This window comes from Lepisosteus platostomus, chromosome 2, assembly GCF_059453375.1.
Source record: "Lepisosteus platostomus isolate fLepPlt1 chromosome 2, fLepPlt1.hap1, whole genome shotgun sequence".
NCBI lineage: Eukaryota > Metazoa > Chordata > Actinopteri > Semionotiformes > Lepisosteidae > Lepisosteus > Lepisosteus platostomus.
The window spans coordinates 73,958,462-73,986,058 of NC_142612.1; the positions used below are offsets into that span (position 1 = coordinate 73,958,462).

At 38.7% G+C, this 27,597-nt stretch overlaps 2 protein-coding genes across 3 annotated transcripts; one reads left to right on the forward strand and one right to left on the reverse strand.

Annotated features, from left to right (window-relative positions):
* Positions 1–753: 753 nt before the first annotated feature.
* Positions 754–3,954, reverse strand: rnf228 (ring finger protein 228). The gene has a single exon (XM_088617789.1). The coding sequence runs from the start codon at positions 3,063–3,065 to the stop codon at positions 2,358–2,360; it is 708 nt and encodes a 235-aa protein (XP_088473915.1). The 5' UTR covers positions 3,066–3,954; the 3' UTR covers positions 754–2,357.
* A 1,985-nt stretch (positions 3,955–5,939) lies between these two features.
* On the forward strand, positions 5,940–26,481 carry sgpp2 (sphingosine-1-phosphate phosphatase 2). Of its 2 annotated transcripts, XM_088617813.1 has the most exons (5): positions 5,943–6,384; positions 9,550–9,708; positions 17,403–17,582; positions 24,781–24,870; positions 25,154–26,481. In XM_088617813.1, the coding sequence occupies exons 1-5, from the start codon at positions 6,106–6,108 to the stop codon at positions 25,697–25,699; spliced, it is 1,254 nt and encodes a 417-aa protein (XP_088473939.1). In that variant the 5' UTR covers positions 5,943–6,105; the 3' UTR covers positions 25,700–26,481. The 2 variants fall into 2 exon arrangements, with proteins under 2 accessions (XP_088473949.1, XP_088473939.1); XM_088617823.1 differs by lacking the exon at positions 24,781–24,870 and having other exon boundaries at positions 5,940–6,384.
* The last annotated feature ends 1,116 nt before the right edge of the window (positions 26,482–27,597 follow it).

The window sequence follows — 27,597 nt, forward strand, 5'->3', positions numbered from 1 at the left end:
CTCTTGTGTGCTTGTTGCCCTCCTGGGTTTCCTCTAGATGCACTGGGTTCTTACCACAGCCCTAGGACGTGCTGTTGAGGTTAATTTACATCTCAAAACTGCCCCCCAAATGGGCCCTGTGAGAGCCTCCAGGTTGAAGTGTTCCCTTGTGCCCTGTGCCTGCTGGGTTAGGCTGTGGCCCACTGTCGCCCTCTAAGGATAAAGTGGTTACTGAAAGTAGAAGGAACGTAGTAAGAATATTCTAAATATTCCTATTTTCTGTCTTCAAATTGTTCAATCTGTAATACATTTAATTCAACAATAATTCTGTTCGGTTTTATGGTGTTGGCCTCAACGCCTAGAAACTGAATTTCTCTTCTTCAGCCACTAGAGGGGGCTTGGTGTGAAGCTGCGGGTCACTTAAAAATAGTCAAACGCACAATTCGGGTCAAAGCTAATGCGGAGAAACAAACAGGAAAAACTGTGTGCTGCCATAGAACTATTTAAATGTATCCTCAAATCAAAACAAAAAAGTGATCTCTGCACTTTATGAGTCAATTAAACGATAAACGATTTATTATATGAATAACTTTAATTTTCAGATAATCTTTTTTTTTTACTTCGCAAGAAAAATGATGGTCTAATTTCTTTGAAGTGATGGTAACCGTTATTAAATCATAGTGAAGCCGAGGCAGCAATCTCTCTGAAGGACCACTAAGAGTCTAGTTTGCGAAGATAAGAGTTAATCCACACCATTGATAGAACAGAAGCACCTTTCGAGAAATCTCATTTTATTTGGATACAGTATTCAACAATCAAAAGAATTGTGCAGATAATTCCAGTTGAGTAAACAAATCCAGCCCATACTGTGAAATAAAAAAAGATTGCAAAAATAGATTTCTACTAGAACTCCATTTATAGAAAGGACAAAAAAAAAACTTTAAAACATATCCATAAACATTCTCTCTTCTTTCCTCCTTTGCTGTGTACCCAGCACAGATCATGTCACAGAACATAAAAGCTTAATGTCACTGACAGAATTGTGTAAAAAGACTTTGAAATAAATTCTTGCTCTAGAGACCATGATGCAGTATCATTTACAGTGAAGCAACGGGTGCTACTACTACTGTTTTAAGTCACATGGAGAACAACCATAAATGCTGCATTATTTTTATTTAAATCTGACTTTGTATAAACACCACATAGTTTACAATTCTGTGAGTAGCTACATTGTATATTCCCTAAACAATAACAACAGAAATGCGTTTAAGATTTACACTGTATACCCATCTTGCAAAACACTGCTTTGTCATTCCCCCGGCCAGATGTACATTTTAAATCGTGGCAGAATCATTTCACTCCAGTAACCTTTAACAAAAGTTTTTTTTTAAGGAAATCCAGTCCAAAACCATTAAGGCCAACTATTTTAATCTTAAAAGCCTTCATAGTTCATTAACATACTTAGTGCAGGCATACGTAGTACTTCTGTTGCAGACCCACGTTTGTGAGGAACACTGCAATGTGATTACATTTCCAAGTGTGCTATAGTGAATTATCAGTGTGCTATAGTGAATGAACACCTTGGAGGTGTATGATAAAAGTAGTGACATTCAGCAACACTTGGGTTTTGAAGCCGTGATTCAGTGCAGGTCTTTTGCTTGTGTAAATATTTGCCTTTGTGCTATTAGCCGCATCCTTTCAACTACTTCAGCCCAGATAAAAAACAGCATACAAAGGGCAGACATTTCATCACATCTAGACCAAGTACCATACATAGAAAAAAACATTGCAAGCATCAATACATCGCAAATAATTTCAGTTTAGAAAGTCGACCAAACCATGTTAAGATTGAGAGTATGTGCATATATCAAGTTTGCCCCGTATTGCCACATTATGTCCAATTCAGCTGCTTGCTGGGTATTTTCCTCTTTTCCCTGTTCGAGCCCATGCTCACTGAGTAATAACTTTAAGTAAGCATGGATTCGCGATCATTACACATCTTTGGATGTTGTTTGTTTTGTTCAAGAACTGGATGATCGAATTTCTACCTCAGATTTAGAAAAAAAAATATTGTTAGAATAAGAACAATACACGTGATTCACGGAATTAAAAATAAAACGCAGACACGGTGCCCTTCAGATCAAGTGTCAAATAACAATGAAAATAAAAGCAGGAATAATGACGTCCTGTGGGCAGTCAAGAGGTCAGGTATCGGCAAAATAAAATCACAGTCAACAAAATCAGAAATATTTGGAGGCATTAATAAAAGTATCGGCTAGGCTATAGATCCAGCGTCATATTATTAATTTAATATTGAATAAAATGCCATATTGTAAGTTCTGCTCTGCAGAATGAGATGTGCACAGACACAAAGGGTCCTAAGTATTCCTCCTGTTGGAATTGGATGTCGACGACCGGTTGTTTTCCTGCTCTGGTCTGTACTTCAACCAGCAGATCACCCACGTGACGACCACAGAAAACATGGCTAAGATGCTGGCGACGGACAGACAGATGGGGCCAATGGGCGAGGGGGGGTTGTTGTAATTGTGAACAAAGATCAGACCCATGAAGAGCAGCACGAGCATGGAGAGGAAAGAGAAAACGACGCACACGCAGCCCGTGGTCAGGGCGGCTCGCTTGCAGCTCTGGCAGCTCTCGTACCGGGCTGGGGTATGGGTAGCGGGCGGGAGAGCTGCAGCCGCCGTCTGCGCCGCGCTTTCCTCGGTCCTCGGGGTTAGCGCAGGGTGCTGCGGCGGCGGCTGCGGGGGCAGAGTGTCTTGGGGCAAAGGGTCCGCTTCGATATACAGAGGGAAAGCCTCTGTCACCTTTGTGTTGTTGGGCAAATTCTGGATCCGGTAATCCGGTACTGGCGTCTTGTGACGGCATATCGGACAGCTAATACGCCACGGTCTGTCCTCCCTGAGGTGCAACGTCGTCAGGCACTCTTCGCAAAATGTATGCAAGCACTCCAGTATTTTAGGCGCCCGGCGATCCGAGTCGAAATAATTGTAGCATATTTTGCACTCATACTCCTCGTAAGAGGCAACACCCTGTACCTCGATCACTCCTGGGTCCGCCTCAGCCATATCATCTTTTTCTTTCCAGAAGATCTTCCAGTGCAGATAAGGGTCTTTTGTTTTATTTAAGTGCCACTTCCAATTGTTTTAAATCCCATGATTGTCTTGTGCAGTGTCCAGCCGTCTGACTGTCCCTCTTCCTGATCTGATCCTCCAGTCCCGTTAAATATTAAACGAGGCTCCTTTGACGCTCAGGATGGAAACCCGATGATGTAATGCCGGTGAATTTAATGCAGGAATTATACGAGTCGGCTGAGCCGAGCCTGTAGTTCAGGCACAGCACGAAGTCTGCTGCTTCGTCTCCTCGGGTTGTGCAGATCCCAGTTTATTGTGCGTTCAAAAGCAATCACAGACTCCTTACCACCACCACGACCAGGATATCAGACAAAGACTTCAGTGATTCACATTAAATTATTGATGTTGCACGAGGTGCTCCACATGAACAGCACAGTGCTTCCCCCTTTTAGGTAAAAAAAAAAACATGCAAAACACCGAAACAGAACCGTTAAACACATATGTACCTGAATATATTCCTCTTGTTTCTCAATCTAGTGACCTCTCAGCGTCACAGTGTCTTCAGCATCTCAATTACGCTTTAATTCAATAGTTTTTCTTTTTTTGATCCGGCACACTCCGTATCATCTATTAAATTGAATAAAAATCAGTCCGATATCAGATGTTACTTTGCTTCTGTTATTTTCCATCTCCCGTGATGTGCTATGCTTTGCTTTCTGCTTAGGAATATAATTAAGAAAATGCAATTAGGAGGATTTAAATTCGCATCGATGGCCGCTCTGGAGAGCAACATCAGAAAACCAATAAATATTAGATTGAACATAGAACAATAGGTACCTAGAGGAAAGGGAAGCTATTGTTCAGCTTCGCCACAAGGGGTACTGTTCAGCCTATAATTTACTCAGTTTCCTCCCACTAAAGACATTCTGGTTGGTTAATTAGCTTTTGGGAACACTGGCCCTGGTGCGAGTAATTTGCGTCCGTGTCTTCCTAGCCATAGAGTGGTGTTCAGGCCCGGGGTGTATCCCGCTTTGCGCCCGTTGCTTTCCGGGATAGAGTTCGGCTCCCGACGAGCATGTAACGCTTTAAAGCGGTTAGGAAAAGTAAGAATGGTAGGAATGGATATTGGCATCGTCCTTGTTCACTCATTAACTCTGATAGCCAGCAAGTACCGGGCAGTCATCGGTCCAACGTCATCATCTTAATTTCTTACATTTTTTTTTACTGCTTTTAAGCCCCCAAAGATCTCAAAACAGTTACACAGAGGAGCACTGCACATCCTCTTTCAAGCCAAACACCCCTGAAGAGCCTCACCATGGGTGATGACCTGGGTGATTCTGCACCAGCAGATTCTGCAGTGCACAGCAGATTGATCAGAGGAGTGAGAAATTACTGAACCAACTGATTGCAGGGGAAACAGGTAAACCAGATTGTACTAGTCCAATGTGGAAGTTGGGACGCTTGTGTTCACAGTCCTGTTCTAACAAACAGAAATCACTGCATCTTTAATGTGCAGATTGTCAGGAGCCGCATTAAACATCTCTACCAAGGGGTGGCACATTCTGAAGAATAGGGTCCCTGGTCGATATACTTGGGCATTGATGCTGGTCCAGGCAGAGGGAGGCACAGTAATGCAGTGGTTAGCATTGCTGCCCTGCAGCACTGGGGTCATGGGTCTAATTCCTGGGTGCTATCTGGGCAGAGTTAGTAAGTTCTCCCTGGCTTTTCACTAGGTGCTCTGGTTTCCTCTGGGCCTACCACACATTCTGGGAGAACTGGCCCTGGTGTGTGCGTGGTTGGGTCTGCGTCTGCCCTGTGATGAACTGGCGTCCCTGGTCAGGGTGAATCCTGTCTGTTGCTTATCGAGTTTGTCATGTTGAGTCTCTGGGCTCACTTGGGTGGATAGATATCATGCCTACATGGAATTTCACTTACACACTGTATGGACTGTACTGTATATGTCAATTACAGAGGCCGACCAAAACCTGTAATGTCCTTTGTAAGTTTATTTATTTTATCTGTTATTTAAATAAAACAAAATCTTGACCTCGAAGATACCATTCTTAACATAAATAGTGACATATGTAAAAAATCAGAAATGAAAAAAGACAATTTTCCTTTCCACTGAAAACTTGATGAAAGTTTTCCCCTGAAAAATAGAAAGTAAGCAGATGTTCCAGGTGTCTGATGTTTTTTCTCGGCATTCATTTCTTAATTGAATTAAAGTCATTTTGAAATGTAATTAAGACATACAGTAATACTCGCTTAACTGCTCATTACCACTCTTGAAAGAAAAGAGATTAATATTTCCCCAACAAATAATTACGTGAATGTTAACGTACAAATGATAAATATACGTATCGGACACCCATTACTAGATTTTGCGCATATGGAAATATGTATTATATCGATAAACTGAAATGTATATGAAAGATGAAGCGATTACACAGTGAACTGTTTCTAAAAGTAGCTGAAAATATGCTGTATAAAAAAAATTGAAATATGTTTTTATTAGTATTTTTACCTTAACTAGAATGGACAAGTATGAGCAGTAATAATGTATATTTTTCCTTCAATATAAAGGGGAAAATATCAGCCGAAATATAAGATGAACGTCTAAGACAGGACAACAAAAATATGACTGTGAGAGTGTATATTTTTTATCTCCGTGTTTTTCGTAAAAAAACGGGTTGATATGCTCATTGGATCGAAACAACAGACGTGCTAACGAATTCTGAGTTCAGGAAATTCAGCACTGTCGAAGTTGAAGGCACTAGCTATCCCCAGATTAGACTGGAAACAAAAAAAAAAGGTAACAACTTCTTGGTTAAACACTGCGGGAAGACCAGAGCAACCTGTGAAAAGGTAGGGCTGTAGGACCGCGCAGGCTTTGGAGCTAAACACCTGTTTAACCTCCTACCTGTGTACACACCTCGCACAGATTTCAGTGTTAGACTCGGCCGGAGGAAACTAAAACACAAATATTCCAAACGCCAAGGTGAAGAGGATTTATTGCGTTTACACTAAATTCATAATGATAAAAACCACAAGACGACTGCAGGATTCAGGCTTAGTTGCAAGTTTTCAAAACAGCTGCGGTCTGTTCGCCATTGACGGAGGGGAGCGCATTTCTCGTACTGATCCGTACAGATACAATAAAACGAATCATAATGCAGCCCCAGAGAACACAAGTAAAGATGGTTTAAGATCGAATAGCTGGAGAGACCGAGATTTGCGGCACGAAAGCACCGCTTCGGAAAACCATGACAGGAATTCAAATTACACATCGCAGGTCAATGGATATTTGGTAAAGGTAGGTATGGATTTCTTTCAACTTGTCTAACAGAACATCTCACAGTCTTCTCTGTTCTAAAAACAAGATGCGCACCTGACATCTTTCTTTCTACCTATACCCTACTTTTTAATGATGTAACCAAACCAACTCTTCAGGTTTATCAGCTTTCTGGCGAGGAATGGCTTTTTTGCTACACGTATATGCGCTTAACCCTTTATGGTCGGTCTGGACTTTAAAGTCCTGCCAGAAGTTGCTGTGAATAGTGTCTTACGATACGCGCGAACATGAAAAAGGCTCCCAGTGATTTGTCCAGTAATAAGAAGGAGGTTAAACAGGCTATAAATATCAAGTCTGCTAGAATGTGCCCTGGAGTTTCCGGTGGCCTCTTAAGTGAGGGTCATCTAAATCTGTAAGATATATTTGACCTCTTTTTTTCACATTTTACAACAAAATAGCGTCAAATCGAGAAATTAAATCAGTACCCGGTGTTTTAATCTGCTGCTTGTTCTTAAGAAAAGGCATAGCGGAAGGCTACCTTTTAATGTTTCTGCTGAACAGTACAATATCCTCTTTGCTGTTCAAGAGTGCTGGGATGGCTGTAAAAATAGAGTAATTTGTTCACAAATGCAGACTTTTTAAATTTCGTGTGTACTCCTAAGCACAGCTGCTGTTACAAAATTACAGCAGCATTTTCTTCAGTGATTTGGAGTTAATAGAAAACCAGGTCACGCTGCTTTTTAGCTGTAAGAAGCTGCCTCCACCCTCCTGATGTGTGCTTATTCAATGTTTTTCTCTTCCTAATTCCTCAGTATTTCTTTTGCAAAGTGTTTTGATGTTCAGTGACTGAAGTTGAGAAACCAGTAGGTCAGAATATGTTTTTACAGTGCTGATGCCAGGCAGTCAGCAACAAAAAATGAGCTGAGTTGTGAGTGATTTTGTATCATTTGATTATTTTTTTTTTGGGGGGGGGGTTCTGTACCTTCAAGTCCCTAATATTAATTTATCATAAGATAGAGGTGCTTTATCATCCTCACGTTGCCAATTTTTACCCATGGGGAACTTCAAATTAATGTCACTCCTTAATTAGGCAGGGCACCCTGTTCACTCAATTATGTGATTACCAACTGAGCCCACAGAAGCATAAAAAGGGATTGTTATGTAAGATGGAGGTTTTCAACAAGAGGATGACTCAGAAAAGCACAGATTTGTTCTGAATGTGGGTTAGATGTAGCTGATACATTCTTTAGTGTGAACATGCTGAACAGTTTGGGGTGTAACACTATTTCATCAGTGCTCCCACACAAGAAAAACACTTGTGTTTTCACTTGTAGGGCAAGTGTAAATTCATTCCTTGGGGAAAGATGGAAACTGTTAGAAATACCTTATGAGCAAACCACTCCCTGATTTGTCTTGATGTGGACCTAAACATGCTGAAGGACAATCTGAAACGTATTGCTTCAGTTTTAATAGAAATATATTTTGTCTTTGTTTAATCTAAGCACATACCGTATTTATGGAATGACTTTAGGGTAACTGCAGCCCATTTCAATAGGGTCTCCACATTAATGTGAAAGAACTGCTGTAACTGTGCTGTAAGAAACAATATCTAAAAGTATAACATTAGTATATATACCAATTGATGTATGTTTTAGCATTTCTGACAAATTCAGATTCATTAGTCTGCTATCTTTTTGATTGGCACACACCAACTTAAGCAGCAGCATCTTTCTAAATTTGGGTGCAGTTTATTAATAGGGCATTCAGAGTGCAATATACTTCATACAACACCAACAAATTAGCAAAGATGTTTGTCACAAAGGTTACTTGTAATGTTAAAAATAAGAATTTTAAATGGAGTATGGCACCACACACAGATTTAAAACCATCTCAATTTACCTTTTTAATATAGGGGGGAGATCTGAATGCTATTGTGCTTTTGAGGAGCTACGAGAAGCTGTTCTAGTAGATCTTTACATCTGCAAATACTGTGCATGATTGCTCTAAAATTGAGCATATCTGCCACATGACTGAATCACCGCTTGGCTGTTCTGAAGCACACTGTCAACAAATTTAATGCAAACATAAGGTTCTGTTTTCATCCCATACGCCTTTAATCAGGGTTTTCAGTGAGTTCTTGCGAGTGACATGCTGACCTCAATGACGACACTTCATTTCCTCCCATGGGTGTCCAGTTGATTCAAATCAAGGACTGAAGAGAACAGCTCCAGAGGCATTCCCTTTTCTTTTTCCATCCAGAAACTGCTCGAGATCTGTCCCGTTTTTGGCAGAGCGCAACATTTTGTTTTTTTCGGAGAATGCTCTCATTTATTCTGGAAATCCAAAGTTGCCACCAGCGCATTGCTGCTCTCCCACTGTCCTCCTCTCAGTTGGAAGCACGCATTCGTTATCAGGTGCACTTTACAACACGGGAAACCATTTGTAATCCCGACACGTTAACATGAGTGATGTTAGTTTTCCTGGATTTCCAAACCTTGTCAGCACGTGCATTTGCCTAACACGCGCTCCTTGAGCCTGGTTCCCATGACAGATGAAACATATTCTTCCCCTGACCCTCCAGACGTTCACTGCAGTTGGAATCATGCTGTCCACTGCGTGTGATATGCATACACACTCGGGTACAAATGGAGCTGAGGATCTCATCATTAGTTGATTAAAATAGGGTGTTCACTTTTGTTCTTGCTGAATTATATTCCAATAATTCATGTGCTGTCAGTATTCATTTGCTGGGGAACGTCGGTTTGTTAAGTATTGTAAACTGTAACCAGTTGAAAGATTTATTTCAAACCCTTGTGTTTCTTGCATATAGTCAGGAGTTTCTTGTGAACAATTGAACAATTTTCCTCCTGAGTCAATGGGTCTCAGCTGCTTGTTTTTTCTCAACAGTACAGCCTTAAATCACTCTCCTCATATACTCCGCAAACAAAAAGAAGGAGTTCAAAATGCATAGCTACAATTTTTTATATGAAATCAGTGAATAAGCCTTTTTTTAAAAAAGTTTTTGATGCTATTATTCTCACTCTTCATTGTGTGGAATGCATCATGTCCACTTAGGAAGTTGTTTTATTGTGGAGGTTGTCTATTAAAATCACTCTGTACATTTTGCCATGTGTCTTATTTGGTATTCAACCTGTTTCGGTGTATAATCTGTTTCTTCCTCGGCAGAATTCAAGACCAAAGTATGTTGTGAAGAACTATTTCCTTTATTACTTGTTTCGCGTTGGTGCTGCACTTGGCCAAGAAGTTTTCTACATCACCTTTCTGCCTTGTACCCACTGGAACCTTGACCCCTTCTTGTGCCGGAGACTGGTCAATATGTGGGCAGTAAGTACGTTTCATTTATTGCCACCTGTGCACTCTTCACTGTGAACAGTGAAGCCCACATTAGCTGGCCAGGAGTGGGTCTCGGGTAGAGGCACTATGAAAATATAACTGGTGCTTTGTAGCGGTATAGAGGCATCAGGCTCTTTCGCAGTGGAACTGCACCTTCAAGATAATTAAAAAAGTTCATCATCCTGACAGAGATCTTCTTCAGTATAGTACATATCACTATACAACACACATCTTCGGTGTCATTAAAGTTTCTGCTGAAGTAATAAGTGTTTCTGGTGAAATATTGCTCTTCACAAGAAAATTATCTTGCAGTTATATTTTAAATAAGTCCCTTTAGAGTGTACAAGCATATTGATATCATGTGGCTAGCCTATGTACCCTGAGGAGTTCTGTTATCATTTCCCTTTTTAGGAAGCTATTACACCTCCATGTGATTTATATTAAAGTTTCATTTCAGGTCTTGATGTATGTCTTCAGAAGAAGAATATGTATGCCCAAGTATCCTCTTCAGTTTTTTGGGCTTGTTCTTATCTTGGATTGTCAGAATGTTTTTTTTTTGTTGTTTAGCTTACATCTGCTTTTTTCTATTTACATTTCTTCAGATATACATGATTTTCAGCCAATGAACCTTCCTACCTTGCTTTAATAATGGAAGGCATGTGCTGAAATTATTTGTACAACGAGTATTATTGGGTATAGAAAGTCAGATGAAAAAATGAAGGGAGGAACATGTTAAAAATGGCTCTTGATAGAATTTGATTCTGAGTAAAATGTATTTAAGACATATGAACATTTACAGTATGAAACGATCATAAATGTTTGAGATGTATTGAAAGTTACGGAACTAAGGATTATTATTACCTTTATCTGTACCTGGTTTATTGGTAAACTGATAAGAAAACCCAGGGTAGCCTGCAATATCCTTTCTTACCATTTTTAACAGCTGCCTTTAATCTCTGAAACAGTTACTAAAACATTTTTGAAAAGGGTTGTTATAAATATCAAGAATTAGAGACTACTAACAAAGAACCTGCAGAAATTATATTAATGGAAGTGCAGTCTTTAAAGGGAAGAAAATCATTTTTTTATTATGAAGTTTAATTCAGCATATCAAAATTATTAATGAAACATCTACATGCTAATAATGAGTTCCCTATTTACAGGTCAGTGTTTCCTGAAAATAAATGTTGAATATATTTATTTGTCATCATCCCCTGTCCAAAATTGACTAATGGGTTTAATTCTTTAAAATATAAATAACAATTTGGAAAGCTTTTTTTAATTAAATATCCTGGCAACCCGAGTTAGTCCACAAGAATTGCCAGCAGCACGTTGACGAGCCAGGTAATATTTTAATTCAAGTTTAATTCTTCTTTCATATCCATAATTGAAAGAAGAGCATAAGAAAGGTTCAAAATCAGCTCAGGCCACTGGGTGGGACTTGCTTCCTTTGTTGGATTTCATCCAGCTGTTTCTTGAAAGATCACAAGGGATCTGCGATGATAACCTTGTTCTAAACACGCAATCTTATGTGGAGAAACATGCCTTCTGTCGTTACTCTCAAGCGCATATTTTCAAAATCGAGACAGAAATGATCTGATTTTACTAGCATTTTCAAAGGGAATCCATCATGTGTGATTTCAGTCTTAGACTGAAGACTTACTTAGAAGTGGTGGTTGTGAAAGCTCAATGATATTTCTTAACTTTTAAGTGAATTAACTCCTGAAGGCTGCTTTGATAAACAGCGCAAGAAAGATTGTAGTCCTGTATCTTCAAAGTGGACATAACTGGAAACGAAGAAATCATGCACGTTTTCAGTACTTTAAGCAAATACTTAAAAGAATGACAATTTGGGGGAAATTTGGGGCTTTTTTGTAACACTCTAAGAAATCTTCTAATTACCATTTGTCTAGTATTTAGACAATGTAATTTAAAGTGTGTTTGGGATATCTTCGAGAGTTTACTGTAGTAACCATGTACAGTGTATGGAATGTAGACATCTGTACACACATATACGCTAATGGCAGATTATTTTGTTTGGGACAAGCATTGATTAAATTACGGTGATGTGAAAGTTACTGATATTTCAAATGATTCCCTTTGAGAATATGATGACTCACACTCAACTGTCATCTACAAGTGCTTCAAAAACCCAATTTCCCTGTGATTTGAAGTTTACCAGGAATAGAGAGTAGTTGCAGGGACTAGTTTCTTTGATAAATTATTTGATTGCCTTGTTGTTGTCATAAGACAAAGAAATATTAGCTATACTTGTAACTGCCCCTGGGGAACTCGTGTCCAAAATGCACAGGAGTTTTTTTTTCCAAATGTAGGAATCTATTTGCTAGCTGTTGTGAATTGAAGATGTAACGTATGTGGACAATTATTAGGAGCTAGCCTGGGTATCTGCTTTAAAAAGAAACCAAAAAGTCCCAAAATTGAAAGCCCTTGGTTTCTAACGTTCCAAAATTGTTTGGAAAGCCTGCTGACGCTAAGCCTTCAAGAAATCCCTCTCACAACAATTGCACAAGGAGAGGGCAAAAGTATTTTCAGTGGATGTCATTGCACGCTTATCTTCATAATGATTTTATCTTAATTTCTTTTCAGTAGCTGCAGAGCAGAAACTAACTAGTCCACTGTAACAATTATAGGAAGAGCCCTGTGGCTAAGATGTTGAAGTAGAAAATGCATTGGTCCCCTTTGTTTTTCTTCATGTGACTCTAGTGAGTGCTGCTTAATTTCCTTTTCTTAGTTACTGTGCTGTTAGCCTTAGAAAACAAAATGTCACCAGCAGCATAACTGTCAGTGGCGAATGCCTTGTACACAAACAAGGAGCTGGTTATCTCATCACATGGCCATTTTTAAGTATAATACTTCTCTTCAGAAAAGATTAACTTCTTTCACATAATTTACACGTGACACCAAAGAACAGTCATATGAATGGATTTTGTTATTGTCAGTGTTTTTTTTTTACAGCTGGGCTTCTTAAAAACAAATTGCTCCATTGATGGATTCTTTTTCTAGAAGCCAACAGAATTGGCATGTACAGCTTACAAAAAAGGCATATCGGGAAAAATAGGAAGAGATGAAAAGGAAATGTTAATTTGGCATAGACATTTTTTTGTGGTGTTAGCTGGCTGCAGTTTAGAGTGAGATGTATCAGTTCCAGTCCTCTGACCACTGATTTTCATGCCTGAAGTGTTAAAAAGAGCAAGATGACTTCTACAAAATCAAACAGTAATTGTAATTGTCTGCAACATTTTCCAGTTATGATGTCGCTGACTTTTCTGGTCCTGTTTTTTTTAACACAGTAGCCAGTGGGATCATGCTAATAATAAAATAGAAACCAAAAGAGATGTTGAGATAGAAGTGTTTGGACAAATATGAAAATGCTAGTGTGTGCAGTCATCTTTAGATCATGCAGATGTTTCCAAGTAGTAAATAGAGACATCTAACTGGATCAAGCTGCACTGCATAAGGTGTTACTCTAGTCTTTGACCCTTTTTCCTGACACATTTCTCCGTGTAGACAATTTACTTCTGTGCTTTCCATTCTTTTCCACTTTTCTTAGTCTGAAACATGAAAGCAATAACACACAGTGGTTCAACTTCTCTGATCGGATTATGTGAAATGACTAGATTGTTCAGTGTGTTTTTGCTTTAACTTATCTGGACTTTAGGCTCATTTCTGTTGATTCCCCCCCATTGATCTGATCAGTGGTGAAGTATTATAGGAAATACCCTGCTGAGAAGAGACAATGCGCTTAATCTGTGGTCATTTGAAGCATAAAACTCAATCTGTAGATATTTTAAGCAAGACAGTTCTTTTTTTTCCTCCAGCATATAAGGGTTTGAGTGTTCCTTTGAAACCGTCCTAAGCAAACACAAATAAAAGAAAATATAAGGGCCGACATCACTGTAAAAGCTGTTTCTCCTTTTAGGATAGTTTAACCTGTGGCGTACTCTCTGCTAGCGATGTCTAAGGGATTTCGACACTGGTTTCAGACATTTTTTAAAGTACCACCACTTCTAATTTGATTTTCCACAGGTATTTACGAGGCTAGACATAAGGTTCTCCTTTAGAGTATGTATGATAAATGAATACAGATCTTAAGTAATCTAAATGGTGTGGTAGCTTTATTTTCCTGCTTAGAAGTAGAACCCTTGGACACAGAGGTCAGGAGTTCAAAATGTAGAGAAATCATTCTGGTTCTTTGGGGGAGGATGACATTTATTTTTCCTACTTGTGGACTGAAGGGAATAACAGTGGTCGGGAAGAGAACCAAAACTGGGAACAAACGTCTCTGGGTGATCTTTATGTGGTTCCATGAGAGATGTTCAGAGGATCAGGAAGAATATTTGACCTTACCGAGAAACAAGGGGAGTACTGAGCTGATAAAATTGCAGTAGAAACCTCAAAATAATTTAGTTCTATGAAGTTTTCATTAATTTTTGAGGAGCAATTAACACATGGGTGGTCTCTTGCCTTTTGAACACCTCACACATTGCTGACAAGATCAAGATAGAGGCAGAGCGAGCTTTTTAAAAAAAAACACAGATCTTGTCAGAGGACGATAAACATTCTAGAAAATGTACAGATTTTTTTAATACATTCCAGAAACGAACCATTCAGATCCGATTTTGTCTCCTTAAGAGCTTGTTGGACCTCTAATAATTTCCATTGTTGCCTTTAGCTCTAACCACTGCTTTGTAGGTGCACAAGTAAATGAATTAAAAACAAGTTATCATAGTTTTTCCAAATATGTTTTCACGAACAATAGCAAGTAGGCTGAAGTGTGACAAAATATTACTCGTTGATAAACACACTGTTCAAAAATAGTTCTTTTTCTCCATGCCAAGGAGACTATGAGTTTACATACAGTATGCTACAGACCCAGGGTTAAATATTGAAAAAGAAACAAAAAACGAAGTCAGTAAAGACCTAATCATCGTGATCTCAAACTCTTGGTTGCTTAGTTACTATTAGAATTCGGAGCTTCTCTTTGGAATCAGGAATTCAAACAAAGCCAAGCTTTGTGCAGACTAACAGTACCCCCTTTTGTGTATTCATGATGTTATGCGAGGTGGGTATGTCTATGTATGTCTTAAATGCATGGCAAAACGCAAACAAGCTCTGTCACTGTTTCTGCAAAGCAGTGCGGTTGCCGGATTGGGAGAGAGGATGACTTGCTCTGGATCACATGCCGTGAGAGGAGGAAAGTGACACTTGTCTAGTCTCGAGGCTCTTTTTCCCTTCCATGCTAAATTTGTCCATTAAGAGAAAGAGAAGCATACAGTAGGCTTAAATATCTGGGCCATAACTTTCATTGCTCGCAGAAGGAGACCATTAGTGATCTGGTTTTAATGGCATTTTGCTTTTGCTAAATTGCGTTTATATATATATATCCATTTGAAATCAGATCCAGATAGATTTACTTAATTTGAAAGGTCCAATTGTTTCTCATATGAATGTTCTGGGATTAAAGATGGTTAGAGGAATGGAGAGTTCTCAATCTTAAGAAAACATTGGTTTTATTCAAATTATATTGCTTTCTAATCTGTTATTGGCTTGTACAGAAACAGCTCCGCAGATGGTAATGGCTGTGGGTGATTCATTCCAAAGTGAGAGGAGGACTTGCACACAGTACTAAAAGATTTGTTTCTGCATGGAAAGAGAGGGCTGTGAACCTGACTATTATGCAACGCTTAAAAATAAAATGACTGCCTGTTCCAGGATTCAGACACACCCAAACACATTTAGGTTTTCAGACATCTCCTAAATAAGGGCACTAAATGACTTACTGTCATTGATTTTCTGTGTGTCTTCTGCCCCCATCTTTAGGTTTATATGGAGAAGTCCTCTAGTACTTTGGCTCTGGTAGCTCTGCTGGTTCCTCTGGAGGCAGATCTGTTGTCTCCTGAGCCAGCTATTTTAGTGTAGCCTGAGGGTGCAGTCTGTTTTTGTCAGACATTAAACTATAGTCTTGTCTTACTCAATCTTCATAACTTATCTTTTTTTAATTGAACCCCCCCACCATGAACACTTGCCCTGTGGAAACTAAATTCTCTTCATCCTGATGCATGGCCTCCTAACCTGTCCTTTTGTGAGCAAACTGAAATTGTGTGGTGACTTCAACATGAGTGGAATAAAGCTGTCTCTTTCAGCTCTGTGTTTGCTGTAAATGTTTCCAGCAGAGGACAGTCAGTCACAGAAAGGTCGAAGATATGCTGAAGGCAGGATCAAGCAATGGTAGATGCAAGCTTTCTTGTTAGGGTATAATGCCAAAAGTGTAACCACTGCTGATAAGCCACTCTGCTTCGGTTAAGTTCCTTTGAACTGATTTACAGTGAAAGCTAGAGTAGGGATAATGGACACTGGCTTTCATTGTAGTTTGTATACTCTAAATATGCGTTTTAATAAACATAAAAAAAACATTAGTTTGTTCTTAGATGACGGTACTACTGTTTATAAAATCTTGCTACTTGAAAATTAGATTCCACTAGATGAAACTATATTAAATAAGGGGGTGTTCTCTGAAAACGTCTAACAAATATTAAAAGTATAATACCCCCCAAAAGATGAAGGAATGCAGTTTCTTTAAATTTGTGTGTTTTTAGGTTGTCACAGCTTTGATGAAAGTGGATGTTTTTCGCTTTGTCAAAACGGAAAGATAGTGCTCCTTTAAAATATATAACAGGAGTAAGTAGTTATTTTATAGTTGATTTAATGATGTATATGGCTTGGAAAGTGTTTTTTTCAGATTTTCTTTTATCCAGAAAGGGTAAATGGTGACAGCCGGAATCGATTCCCTATTTAGAGCAGTGATTAATTAAATATAACATGAAAGCTTAAAATATACCTTTAAAAGCTTTGGTCTCCGAGTTTTAAAGCAAGTCCTGGCCAAACTGCAAACTTTGCACAGTATTCATTCATTGCAGGCCCTTATTATTTATTTATAGTAACTGGAAATGCATCAGTTTTCTCTGTAACATTTGTCTTTTAAAGCTTTTCTGTTGGTTTGCAAACACAACAGAAATAAAGCATACTTATCACAAGGATGATTAGTGTTTACCCCATTAGAGTATACATTAATATAATAGTCATGTAAAAAACTAATAACACAACAATGTTTCACCAATGTTTTGTTATATTTCAAAGATCATTTTTTAATCTATTTGAATGTATTATAATTCGCGGTAAAATATTTTTCATTTTAGATGTTTCTAATGACAATTTTTCCCAGTGTGAGCTGTCCGTTAATATTTTATGTATATTGTAATCTCTACTCTGCTTGGACACTCTCATGTACGAACACACAACTTAAATTGTGATACAAATATGTTATTATTATTATTATTATTATTATTATTATTATTATTATTATTATTATTATAAAACATATATACAAAACATTTAGATTGAGACAACAAAAAACAAGTTAATACCCATGAATATTTTAAACATATCGCTAATTGCAGTCAATAAGTATAAGACACAGCTGAAGTCAGAAAGACCAGAAATGTTGCTACTAATAAAGATGGCTATTTTATTATTCATAAGGCTGTATTTTTAACCAAATACGAATGACATCAGTATCAAAGTCTTTTTCAAGGCAGTAAGGCTATAAACCACGTGACATTTCGATTGTTAATGTTCAGTGATGAAAACTGGTTTGGTGTTCCTAGGTAGTCATGTACATCGGCCAGGTCTCCAAGGATGTCCTGAAATGGCCACGTCCATACTCCCCACCCGTCGTGAAGCTGGAGACCAGGGTGGACGCCGAGTATGGGATGCCTTCAACACATGCAATGGCTGCCACCTCGATCTTCTTCACTCTCCTCCTCAGCACCAAGGACAGGTACCAGGTAAGAAGGGCTTGTCACAGGAGCCTTCAGCACGGGCTGTGTACAGGGCTGCTGCATCAGCTGGGGGAAACGCCTTTCGACTTCACTGCACCTCTGTGATGTCTCTTTACTTGAATCAGTGTTACCACCTTCTCACCTGATCTCATCAGATCTTTGACGCTGCATAAGGGGTGGGATAGCAGATCTAAAACAAGGCTGCTGCTCTTCATGATGTTGGTGGAGCAGTAGGTGGCATCTCTACCCTCTTACCCCCCGAAACTGACTTTTCAGAAGCCAGGCACCCCAGAGTTGCGACTAGGGACACTGTGCTGTTCTGTCCTTTAGGTGAGATTTTGGTAGTTAAAATTTAGGCCTCGAAAACATGTGAATTCAAAACTGATTTCCCACGAGAATGCATGCCAATAGGTTCCACACCCAAACGGATAAAACCAGTTACACACATTTATTCATGTACTTTATTTGCAAAGTAAATGGTGGCTGAAAGTCATCAATTTCGCTTAGAATGTGAAGGGGAGATGGCTGTTAGTGGTGGGTGCTGAAACTACACGCTTATTTTCAGTGCTTTTGCTCTCAGTGAGCCTTTTAAATACCATTTACTTTAAAGTCTCATACGTAACATTGCAAATCATTTTTCCTTATTTAGGTTTGTAGTTGATTATTGATTCATGGAATCATTTTATTAATTGAATGTTTAGGCTGAGGATTTTGCATTGTTGTTGTTTTTTAAAGGACTTTAATGACACTTTATTTAAAAAATCCTTTTGATTGACGTTTGTTTTTAAGATTCTTTTTCTACCACAGCTTGCTTTGCTTTACAGCTTTATTGACTTTCACATTTTATACAGTGTGACCGTTATTCAGCAGTCTGTGTTTGCGTGTCACCCAGGTGATTCTGTTCCCACCCTGTGACTGGGTACGAGCCATGTGAGTAAGGTGCTGGCTTGTAACAGCTGCTGCATTTCTAAATATTAATTTACGTTATGTTGTTAAGATGTACCGCTTAAAAGGTATTATTACATCTATGATTACGGTTTAACCTTATAAATCACTGTGTTCGAAAAAACATCTAAAGCAACTTAAACACCTGAAACCAACCACTTTGTTTTCTTTGGACAACTTTTCATCACCCGCTAATAGAGATGCAGCTGCTGCACTGTTTTCTGTTTTGCTTACACACTTGCCAGAGTTGCCAAAAATAACATTTGGAATTGGTCTTGCTGGAATGCAAAAACATCCTGCATTCTGTTTTGAATTTTCATCAGTCTCTTTGATATAACAAAGATAATGTCCATCCCGCCGTACACTGTCAGAAAACCTCTTCTTCTTGGTAAGAGTTGCCGAAATCCGGAGCCTATTCTGGGATCATAAGGCAGGGCTTCAGCCTGGATGAGATGCCAGTCCACAGATAGTGTTTGGAACTTGAATGAAAATTAAGGCAGACTACAGAGTGTGTATTGTATTGCTAAACCTAGTAAGGGCTAATATGGTACTGATGACACAATTCAATTGGAGACTGGAGAATACAGTCTAAACAGGAAATGAGGAGAAATAATAAGATTTCTGAAATGTCAACAGAAATGGAAAAAAAAACGAGATTACTGAGATTCCCACAACTTTATAAGCTTAGAGTTACTTAAACTCCATCTAGTCTTCCAAAATAATTTTTCACTTGGTGCTGCTCATGGCTTCATCACATTATTGAATGTTGCTGTCTCAGCCCTTACTATAATTCGACATTAATAAACAGCAATGCACAGGCATTAATTTACATTATGTCTACTTAACCCTAAAGCATACCAAGCTGTTTCACACTAACACATACCAGCTTTTGTCTGCCTTAAAATGTAAATGTTCTGTGGGTATCTATTGTGCAGGTCCTCCTTAGATGTTATTGAAACAAAAGGCCAGATCAATGAAAGTGTTATCCTGTGGGCCATCAGTCTTAAAGTGTCACTGCTTTTTGTTTTTTGTTTGTCCCCTCAAGAGACACTGTTGACTCTTCTTGTTATTTCCTGAATCTGTAGGCATTCTTACACTTAATGCCTAAACATATTTCACATATACATCTAGTTCTGTTGATTTATTAAACTATTTTTTAAGTATATTGATTTAACACAGTGTGGTTGCAGATGTAATAAAGCATGAACAACTGCTGGCATGTGTTTTGGGTTCAGGTATGTAGCTGTCTATGGTGTAAGAGAATGATATTATTCCATTGTTAGTTCAGTACAGTCAACATTGTGAATTATAGCACGGTAAAAAGTGTTGTATAAGTTTAGATGTTTGATTCATCAACGTCTATAAATACAACTAGTCAAAAAGAAGATAAAATGATAAGACTACAGTGTATTGAGTTATTTCTTGCAAAACAGAAAAATAGATTTTTAAACTAAACAAATTATTGTTTTATTAAAGTGAAAACAGAATTCAGCACTGGAACCAGCTGCTAGATTCCTTGCCAAGGAAACTCCAATTCTGGTTGAAGTTTTATTTTCTTTGGGTACAGTGCTGTGGCTTCGACCTGATAGTGAAATTGTGGCTGAAATTCCCTTTGTTCACATTCAGCCTTGGCTATGGCGGCGCGGTTTGCTTGAAAAAAATCTCTGCTTTACTTTAAGGAGCTGCTGTGAGGTTGCTTCCCCTTTCTTGTGGAGCAGACTTCAGTAGCGCTGCTGCTCTGTGAAAAGCTAGGAGAACTGGTATTGAAGTCTCCAGGAGAACTGGCATTTAGAGTGTGATTATATTCTAAAGAACTACCGCTGTAGCTCCAGAGAACACTGTGTGACCCCTATGATCATCTCACTGTCTAAAATTTCTATAGCTTATAAAACTTTACACAGGGTGAATTTTAAATCCCCAGTTTTTTTTTATCTCGGTTGATAAGTATCACAGATTAAGTCATAAACGTGCACTGTGTTGTGTGGGGAGAAAAAAAGTTAGTTTAATCACAAAGGGACCATGAAAGAATCCTACAGAATAATGCTTTCTTCTTGGACATTTGATGATTTTATGATTCTATCTTTTCCTGTGCAGATGTGGTTTGAAGGTGTTATTGGGTTTGGGTTTTTGTCACACAAGGAGGAAATGGAATGAAAGAGAGGAGATGAAAAGGATTCCTCAGGCCCCGTTTTAATATAGTACTCTGGGTGTTAGTGAGTGAGATGAAACTGGAAAAGAGATACTGTAATTTGGGAAGGATAGGGGTCCAAATATAAAGTAAATAAAAAGTATTGATTGTCAGATGGGGGCATTCTGTGTAGACTATTAACAATAACAACATTATTATTATTATTATTATTATTATTATTATTATTATTATTATTATTGATGATGATGATGACGATGATATAGCCAGAAACTACACAGCACCAATATCTTCTTTAATTCCCAGAGGGGAGCTGTGCTGACAGAGAAATCACCTTTATATGTTAGATGACAAATGTCTTAAATTAGCCTAAAATATTAATTAACAAAGACATTTCAAGAGGTGAATTGATTTTTTCCGTTTGAAGCTTGTATCGATCTGCATTACAGAGAATTCCAGGAATACTGCATTTCATGCTTTCGCTGGTGACGCCACTTCAGTAGAAATTGATTCCCAAGGCAGCTGTGGGCCAGACAGTGATGCTCCTGCAGATCTGACTAAAACAAAGAGTTCGAATAATTCGACACTTCCTTTGTGTGTGTCTTGTCTATGATAAATGTTTTTCAACGTCCAGTGCATCCTCTTAACATTCATAAAAATTGGACTGAATTGGACTGAAGTTTTCAGTTGCATTGGCATTTAAACCTTGTGTTACTCTCACTGTTTTTTTTTCTTAGAAGATAGTTCACCTTTGATACTCTCGGTGTTCAACACCATTATGGAATGAAACACACAAGTCATCTGGTAAAACTTTTTCCTGCTTTACAAGATGACTTTATTGGCCATATACAATTTCTTGTATTAGGAATTTGTCTTTTTTTGCATACCCAACTTGCTCATTAAACATTAAACACACAGACAGGGAGAGAAGCTTGGGGGTCAGAGCGCAGGGTCAGCCCCTGGCTGGCACCCCTGGAGCAGTTGGGGTTAAGGGCCTTGCTCAGGGGCCCGATGGAGTAGGATTCCTCTGCCGGCCATGGGATACGAACCAGCACCGCCCTTTAAGCATGAACATCCCCATCACGCAGTAGGTCAGTAAAGAGGTTAATAATTCCTTGCATTTATACAGTAGTACTCTTCCGCCCAAGGAATCGGAAAATCTTCTACGTCATCGCACAGCACCCAGTGATTCATTATGCACCAGCAGCCCTACTATAAGGGAGATTGCCTAGAGAAGAGAAAAATTTCCTCAACAAAAAATTAAGGGGAAATTTTAGGCAGGCTAGACACCAGGGCAGCAGTGTTAACACCACCACACTTTCAACATGGGCTGTGGGGTCTTTAAAGACCAAATGGTCAGGGCTTGTGGTAAACATCTCATCCACAGGACAATACTTCCAAAAGCACTGGAAAGTCTCTGATCACCATACCAAAGCATTGTTTTGAAAATTCTAGTCAGAGATCACCACCTACTGGTCCACAAGAGCAGCACACTGGTTTTAAAGGTTATCCTTCCTCTAAGTGAACTGATATTCATCTTTTTGATTAGGGTCTAAAACTGAGCTTTTTTAAATATCCTTTGATAATCTTAAACACCATGATGCTACATATCACTCCTAATCTCGTTCACCGTTTTTATGTTGAGTCTCTCTCTCTAAAATGTCTTGATAAAAGCAAAGCACAGCATTAACTGATGTGCACTGGCTAGGATGTATACAATGTGCAAATCCTATGTCTTTATAAGACATAAAATTGCATTCTCGTATAATTGTCAAAATATTATCTCTAAATATTAAACTCATTAAAGCCTAATGTGATTTAACAGTCAATTGAAGACATAAATTCATAAATATTCTTTTTTTTTGTCACGGAAGGCATAATGAATTATCTTTTTATTTTAGTTTCAGGAGGAAACTATATAAGCTCTCCAAATCAGCAGTTAAAACTTGTAAAGCATAATTATAACATGAATAGTAGCAGCTGGCTCTTGGTAAACAGCAGAAAATCACCACTCCAGTCTTGATTAAGTGTCTTCAGCACATTAGCTTTAGAAATACATTGTACAGACTATTGATGGAGGTTTTCTGTTTCTTCCTCTCTGTTTTAATATTGGTCCTTTAAGTACTGTTGTAGTCGTGGTAGCTGGGACTCTTTTTGCAAGTTTCCCTGTATTATGTGTTTCTGAAGGCTTGATTTAAGTAAAGGTCCCAGAGGTGAAAGGTCAGAATACTCATTCAGTCTGCCACGCACAGAGTCATCCTTACTTGAAGAATAATTGTGCTTTCAGCTGTGCATCTCTTTGATTCAATTCTGTTCATTAGGGTGCATGAATAGCATTCCATTCAGCAGCATTGGGAGTAAAAGAATATATATACAGGCTCACTTTTAAACACTTGGTCTATAAAAATCCAACCACAAAGGAGTATGGTGTGGGCAGATAATGAGTTAAAGGGCAGACTGGGTATTAGCTGATATTGTATAAACATATTATTTTTAATAAGAGATTAAAAACAACAATGCAGGAGTGGTCTCTGAGGTACAACAATTAGGAGTCGGTAGGATGAGTGCAAAACATAATTTTAGTGTTCATAGTTCTTAATGGAGAGAAGAGTAGAGGCAAATAGTGGTGAATTAATGATTGAAAGACACCTCTTTGCTACAAACCTTGTCTGCATCCCTGCTTGGAGAGAAGCAGACAGCCACACAAGTGCATCTTTTCCTCAGCCCCACTTGTGAATAAGGATTGTACTTTACCATGGTGCTCCTGCTGGTGTTGCCTGTCTAGACGCCCTCACTGAGACTATAAAGTTGAGCTTTTATGTCCATTCGCCATTAAACACTCAGCTAATTAAAGCTGCCCCCAGTTTAGCCCATATTTCCTGTAGAAATATGATGGAGCTTTTGGGATCGCTGGGCGGTGGCACACTGTAACTATGTGGTCTGCATTTTCTTTTGTAGCACAGAGACAGCCCACAGCGCAGGTATTGATGTTGGTTTTGTAGAACAGGTGGAGAGATGATGAAGTCTGTATTCCCATGGGAGATAATCCATGACCTGCTCCAAGACAGGCCAATGATTTCTTTTGGAAATACAAGTGAATTCAGCAAAAACTTGGCAGACCTGTGTGACCCAAAGCATTTAACACCCATCATGTCTGCAGCCATTTACTGTACACTGAAACTCAAGTGAAATTCAAAACTAGGGTGATGAGTTGATGATTAAATGAATGGATAGTACACTATTCTTTATAAAGAGATGAACCTGCTTTTGAACAGTATCATTTTTGTTGTGTTCTTAGACCCTTTGAGCATTAGACCGTGTGTTATTTCACTTTTAAATATCTGTCAAGAGAGCATTTTCCAGGAATTAGGCATATGAGGTTTAGGAAGACTGACTTGAATAAAAGCAATGAGGGGACAGTATTTTTTTTGTCAGTGCAAGAATGTGGATGCTCCTTTAAGTAGATTATTTCTTAATAAAACATGTATCCTTTTATTCCGCTGCTATCTATAAGCAATTTTAGCCACCAGGTTTCACACAATGGGAAATTGCTTATGACTATAGCTCCAGAGTCCAAAATTGGTAAAATTATCTAGAGATGATATGTCTGAGAATTAAACCTTCTTTCTTTGGTTATTCACCACAGTCATTACCTTCATCTCAGAGTGTATTAAAGCTTTCACGTGTACGCTCTGAAACAAAGGATATTTTAAAATAAAAAGTGATTTGAAGCTTAAGAATTAACACCATACTGCTCATAGCTCCTGTTTTGCCAGTCTTGAGAAACAAAAGCAGTTTGAAGTTGCTTAAGGAAGGTAGTCAGTATAGTATGGAATTGTGTGTCTGGCAGTCAGTTTTCATTTGACAATATATTTCTCATATTTTTGTTAGTTACGATTACGAAGAGGGTTGTATATTTTGAACATCCTTATTTTCAACAATGGGTAGACTGTTTGCTACATTTTAAGTGAATAAGATGAGCTTATAGATCATGATGGACAGTAATTCTAATAGCAAAAAATTAGATGCAAAGGTTTTAATGTATTAGTATGCTAATGCACAAATGGCCAATGAACATCAGTGTTAAAGCATAATCTCTTCTCTCATTATCAGTATCCATTTGAGCTTGGACTGATGGCAGCTAGCCTTCTGTCCACTCTGGTGTGTCTCAGCAGACTCTATACTGGCATGCACACAGTACTGGTGAGTCACACATGCTCTGTTTTTTCAGCTTTTCTGTCTTGATTGTCACATAAAGTTCACTTCTAATTAGAGACTGTGACAATCAAAACTAGCATTTTATTACTTATTTAATTCATTTCTCGCTGATAATGTCGATCTTACCTAAAGCTTCTTTTGGGGGGTGATCGCATGTCATTCATGACTCAGGAAATAGCTTCACCTTTTGCACTGGTTCATCGATCGATGGTGATTTTTACCAGGAATCTGCCGATTCGAATGAAAGCAGCTGATATCTGTTTTTCAGGATGTGGTCTGCGGAGCGTTAATCAGTGCTGTTCTGATGACAGTGACCTTCCCCCTCTGGGATACCTTTGACCACCTGCAGCTGACCAGCCCCCTCTCCCCAATCATTGCAGTCGTGCTTCCATTCCTCCTGTCTTACTTCTACCCTCGGCTAGACCACTACAGCACCACCAGGGGGGACACCACCACCATCCTCGGGGCTGGCGCAGGCTGCTCTGTGGGCTACTGGGCCAACTACCAGCTGGGGGAAACATATGAGCCAGAAGGAGGCTTTCCAATCCCTATCCCAGCTCCAACGCTTGATATGGCTGTGTACAGCTTCGCCCGTTTCCTGGTTGGAATTCTGTCTCTTGTGATCACCCGGCAGGTTGTGAAAAGCCTCAGCCTCCGTGTGCTTTGTTTTTGGTTGAAGGTGTCAACCAAAGATGCAGAGGCCAGGCAGAGGGTAGAAATTGAAGTGCCAAGCAAGTTTGTGACCTATTTTGCCATTGGCTTCACTAATACTGTCCTAGTCCATAAAGCTTTCATCTTCCTAGGGTTATTTTAAAATGAGCTGAAAAATATTTGAAAGAAGCAATTTTATACCACACAGTTTCTGTGAGTTTTGCCTTCCTTTGGTTTTACAGATACATTTAATGCAATACACTTTGGGTAATAGGTGGAGGACGATATGTTTAACTTACCCTAATTTCTGTTATCGGTCTGAGCAGACTACGTCTTGGTCAGAAAGGCTATGAATAGCCACAATTTAATATGTTTATATCTCAGGTTTTTATATTGCACATCATTAAAATATACGTTTTGTGCTTATGTTCTATTATAATGCTCTTGTTGTAATGAATGTGAGTGGATAAATATGAAAATATATATTTGATTAAATATAATTAAGTATGAAAAGAGGTTACATGTCATCTACAGAAACACCTTACTAGGGTGATCTACACCCTGCTGTAGTGCAGGATCACAGGGATGTTCAATGATCTCAGGCAAGCCTCCAGGTGTTCAGTACAAGCAAGTATTTCAGTTGTTCTCTATTAGACTTGAAGGTATTATATTTATTATAATAGGGATTTTTTTGTGTATGTTACAAAATACTTGAAAATATGAACTATTATAAGCACTGCCACGGAGATTCAGCATTGTGGAAAATGTGCTCATTTTACCTTTAATTGTCCACGGAAAATATGTATCCATTGCACTGCTATTAGCTTGTAATTTAAAATTTTGATATTTTCAAGTAACAAATGTTTGTGCCACAGCAATCCTAATACATTGTTTTTTGCTATTTTTTCCAGTAATAATAAAGTAATTCTCTACATGAAGACTGAATGCAGTCGTTTCTGCTCTCCTTATTGTGTTTGTAAGGATAATTATGCTCACGCTGTATTTATTAACTGTTAGTGCCTTGTATGCTCCTCTGGCTCTTTTAGCCTGTCAAAGAAATAACTCATCCAATACGTTCCAGGTTCAGAAAGATTCCCCCCCCCCCCAAGAAAGCTCTTAATGAAAAAAGGACAAAAATTAAAAGAGCCATAGAAAAACTTCTAAGGAAAATCTGTTGCACATCCTCATATATGAAATGTTATTTCACAGGAAAAAGGTTTTATTTCAAAAGGAACTTAGCTCTGTAGAAGTTAACTGGGGAAACTGGGGCCACATAGACACATACACAGTACGTGAGGGTGAGAAAACAACATTGTTTTTTCAACTCTGGTGGGGCCTTTTCTATAATGGGATGAGAGACCTATAAAGGAATACCTAACTTCTGCTACTGCCAATGGCATTGATCGACCAATAGGGGATACTGCCCTTTCTGGGCCAGAATTGTGAAACCACTGCCCCAGTATGGTGACAGGGGGTCTGAAGTCCTTGCTACTTGATTAAAAACCTCACAGGACTTTTTGAAAGAGGAATGATGTTAACCCCACCGTCCTCGTTTTCACAGTGTGGCTTCCCTAAAGTTCCCCCTTAATAGTGGGGGAAAATGAGAAGCCTGCTCAGCTACTCACAGAGGCTGACTCCACTACGGCATCACAGTGTGGCCATAATTATTTCTAATAATATTCTCATAATTAATTGTGCCAGGGAGCACAGTGCTCATGGTTGACAGTCACAGTGGATTCAAGGTATTTCAGCTAGTTAGCGTGACACCGTCTTCTCCCCTTATTCTTTCAGGCTTAAGAAGCTGAGGAGCCATTTTGCTGGCTTTCAGCAAATAAGAGGGCTCTCCAACTCTACGCATGGCCAGATTTTTACACCACATTTTTTAACAATCAGTTAAGAAACAAAACTACATAAATCCACATAGGTTCATCTGTTGCAAAAGACAGTCCAATACCATAGCTTTTTATGTATTTTAACCTGCATTAGCAAAAGGTCATTGGTATAATTCTGCTGACATTATGCAAATATAGCCATTATGCATTAATTCTCCAAGTCCGCGTT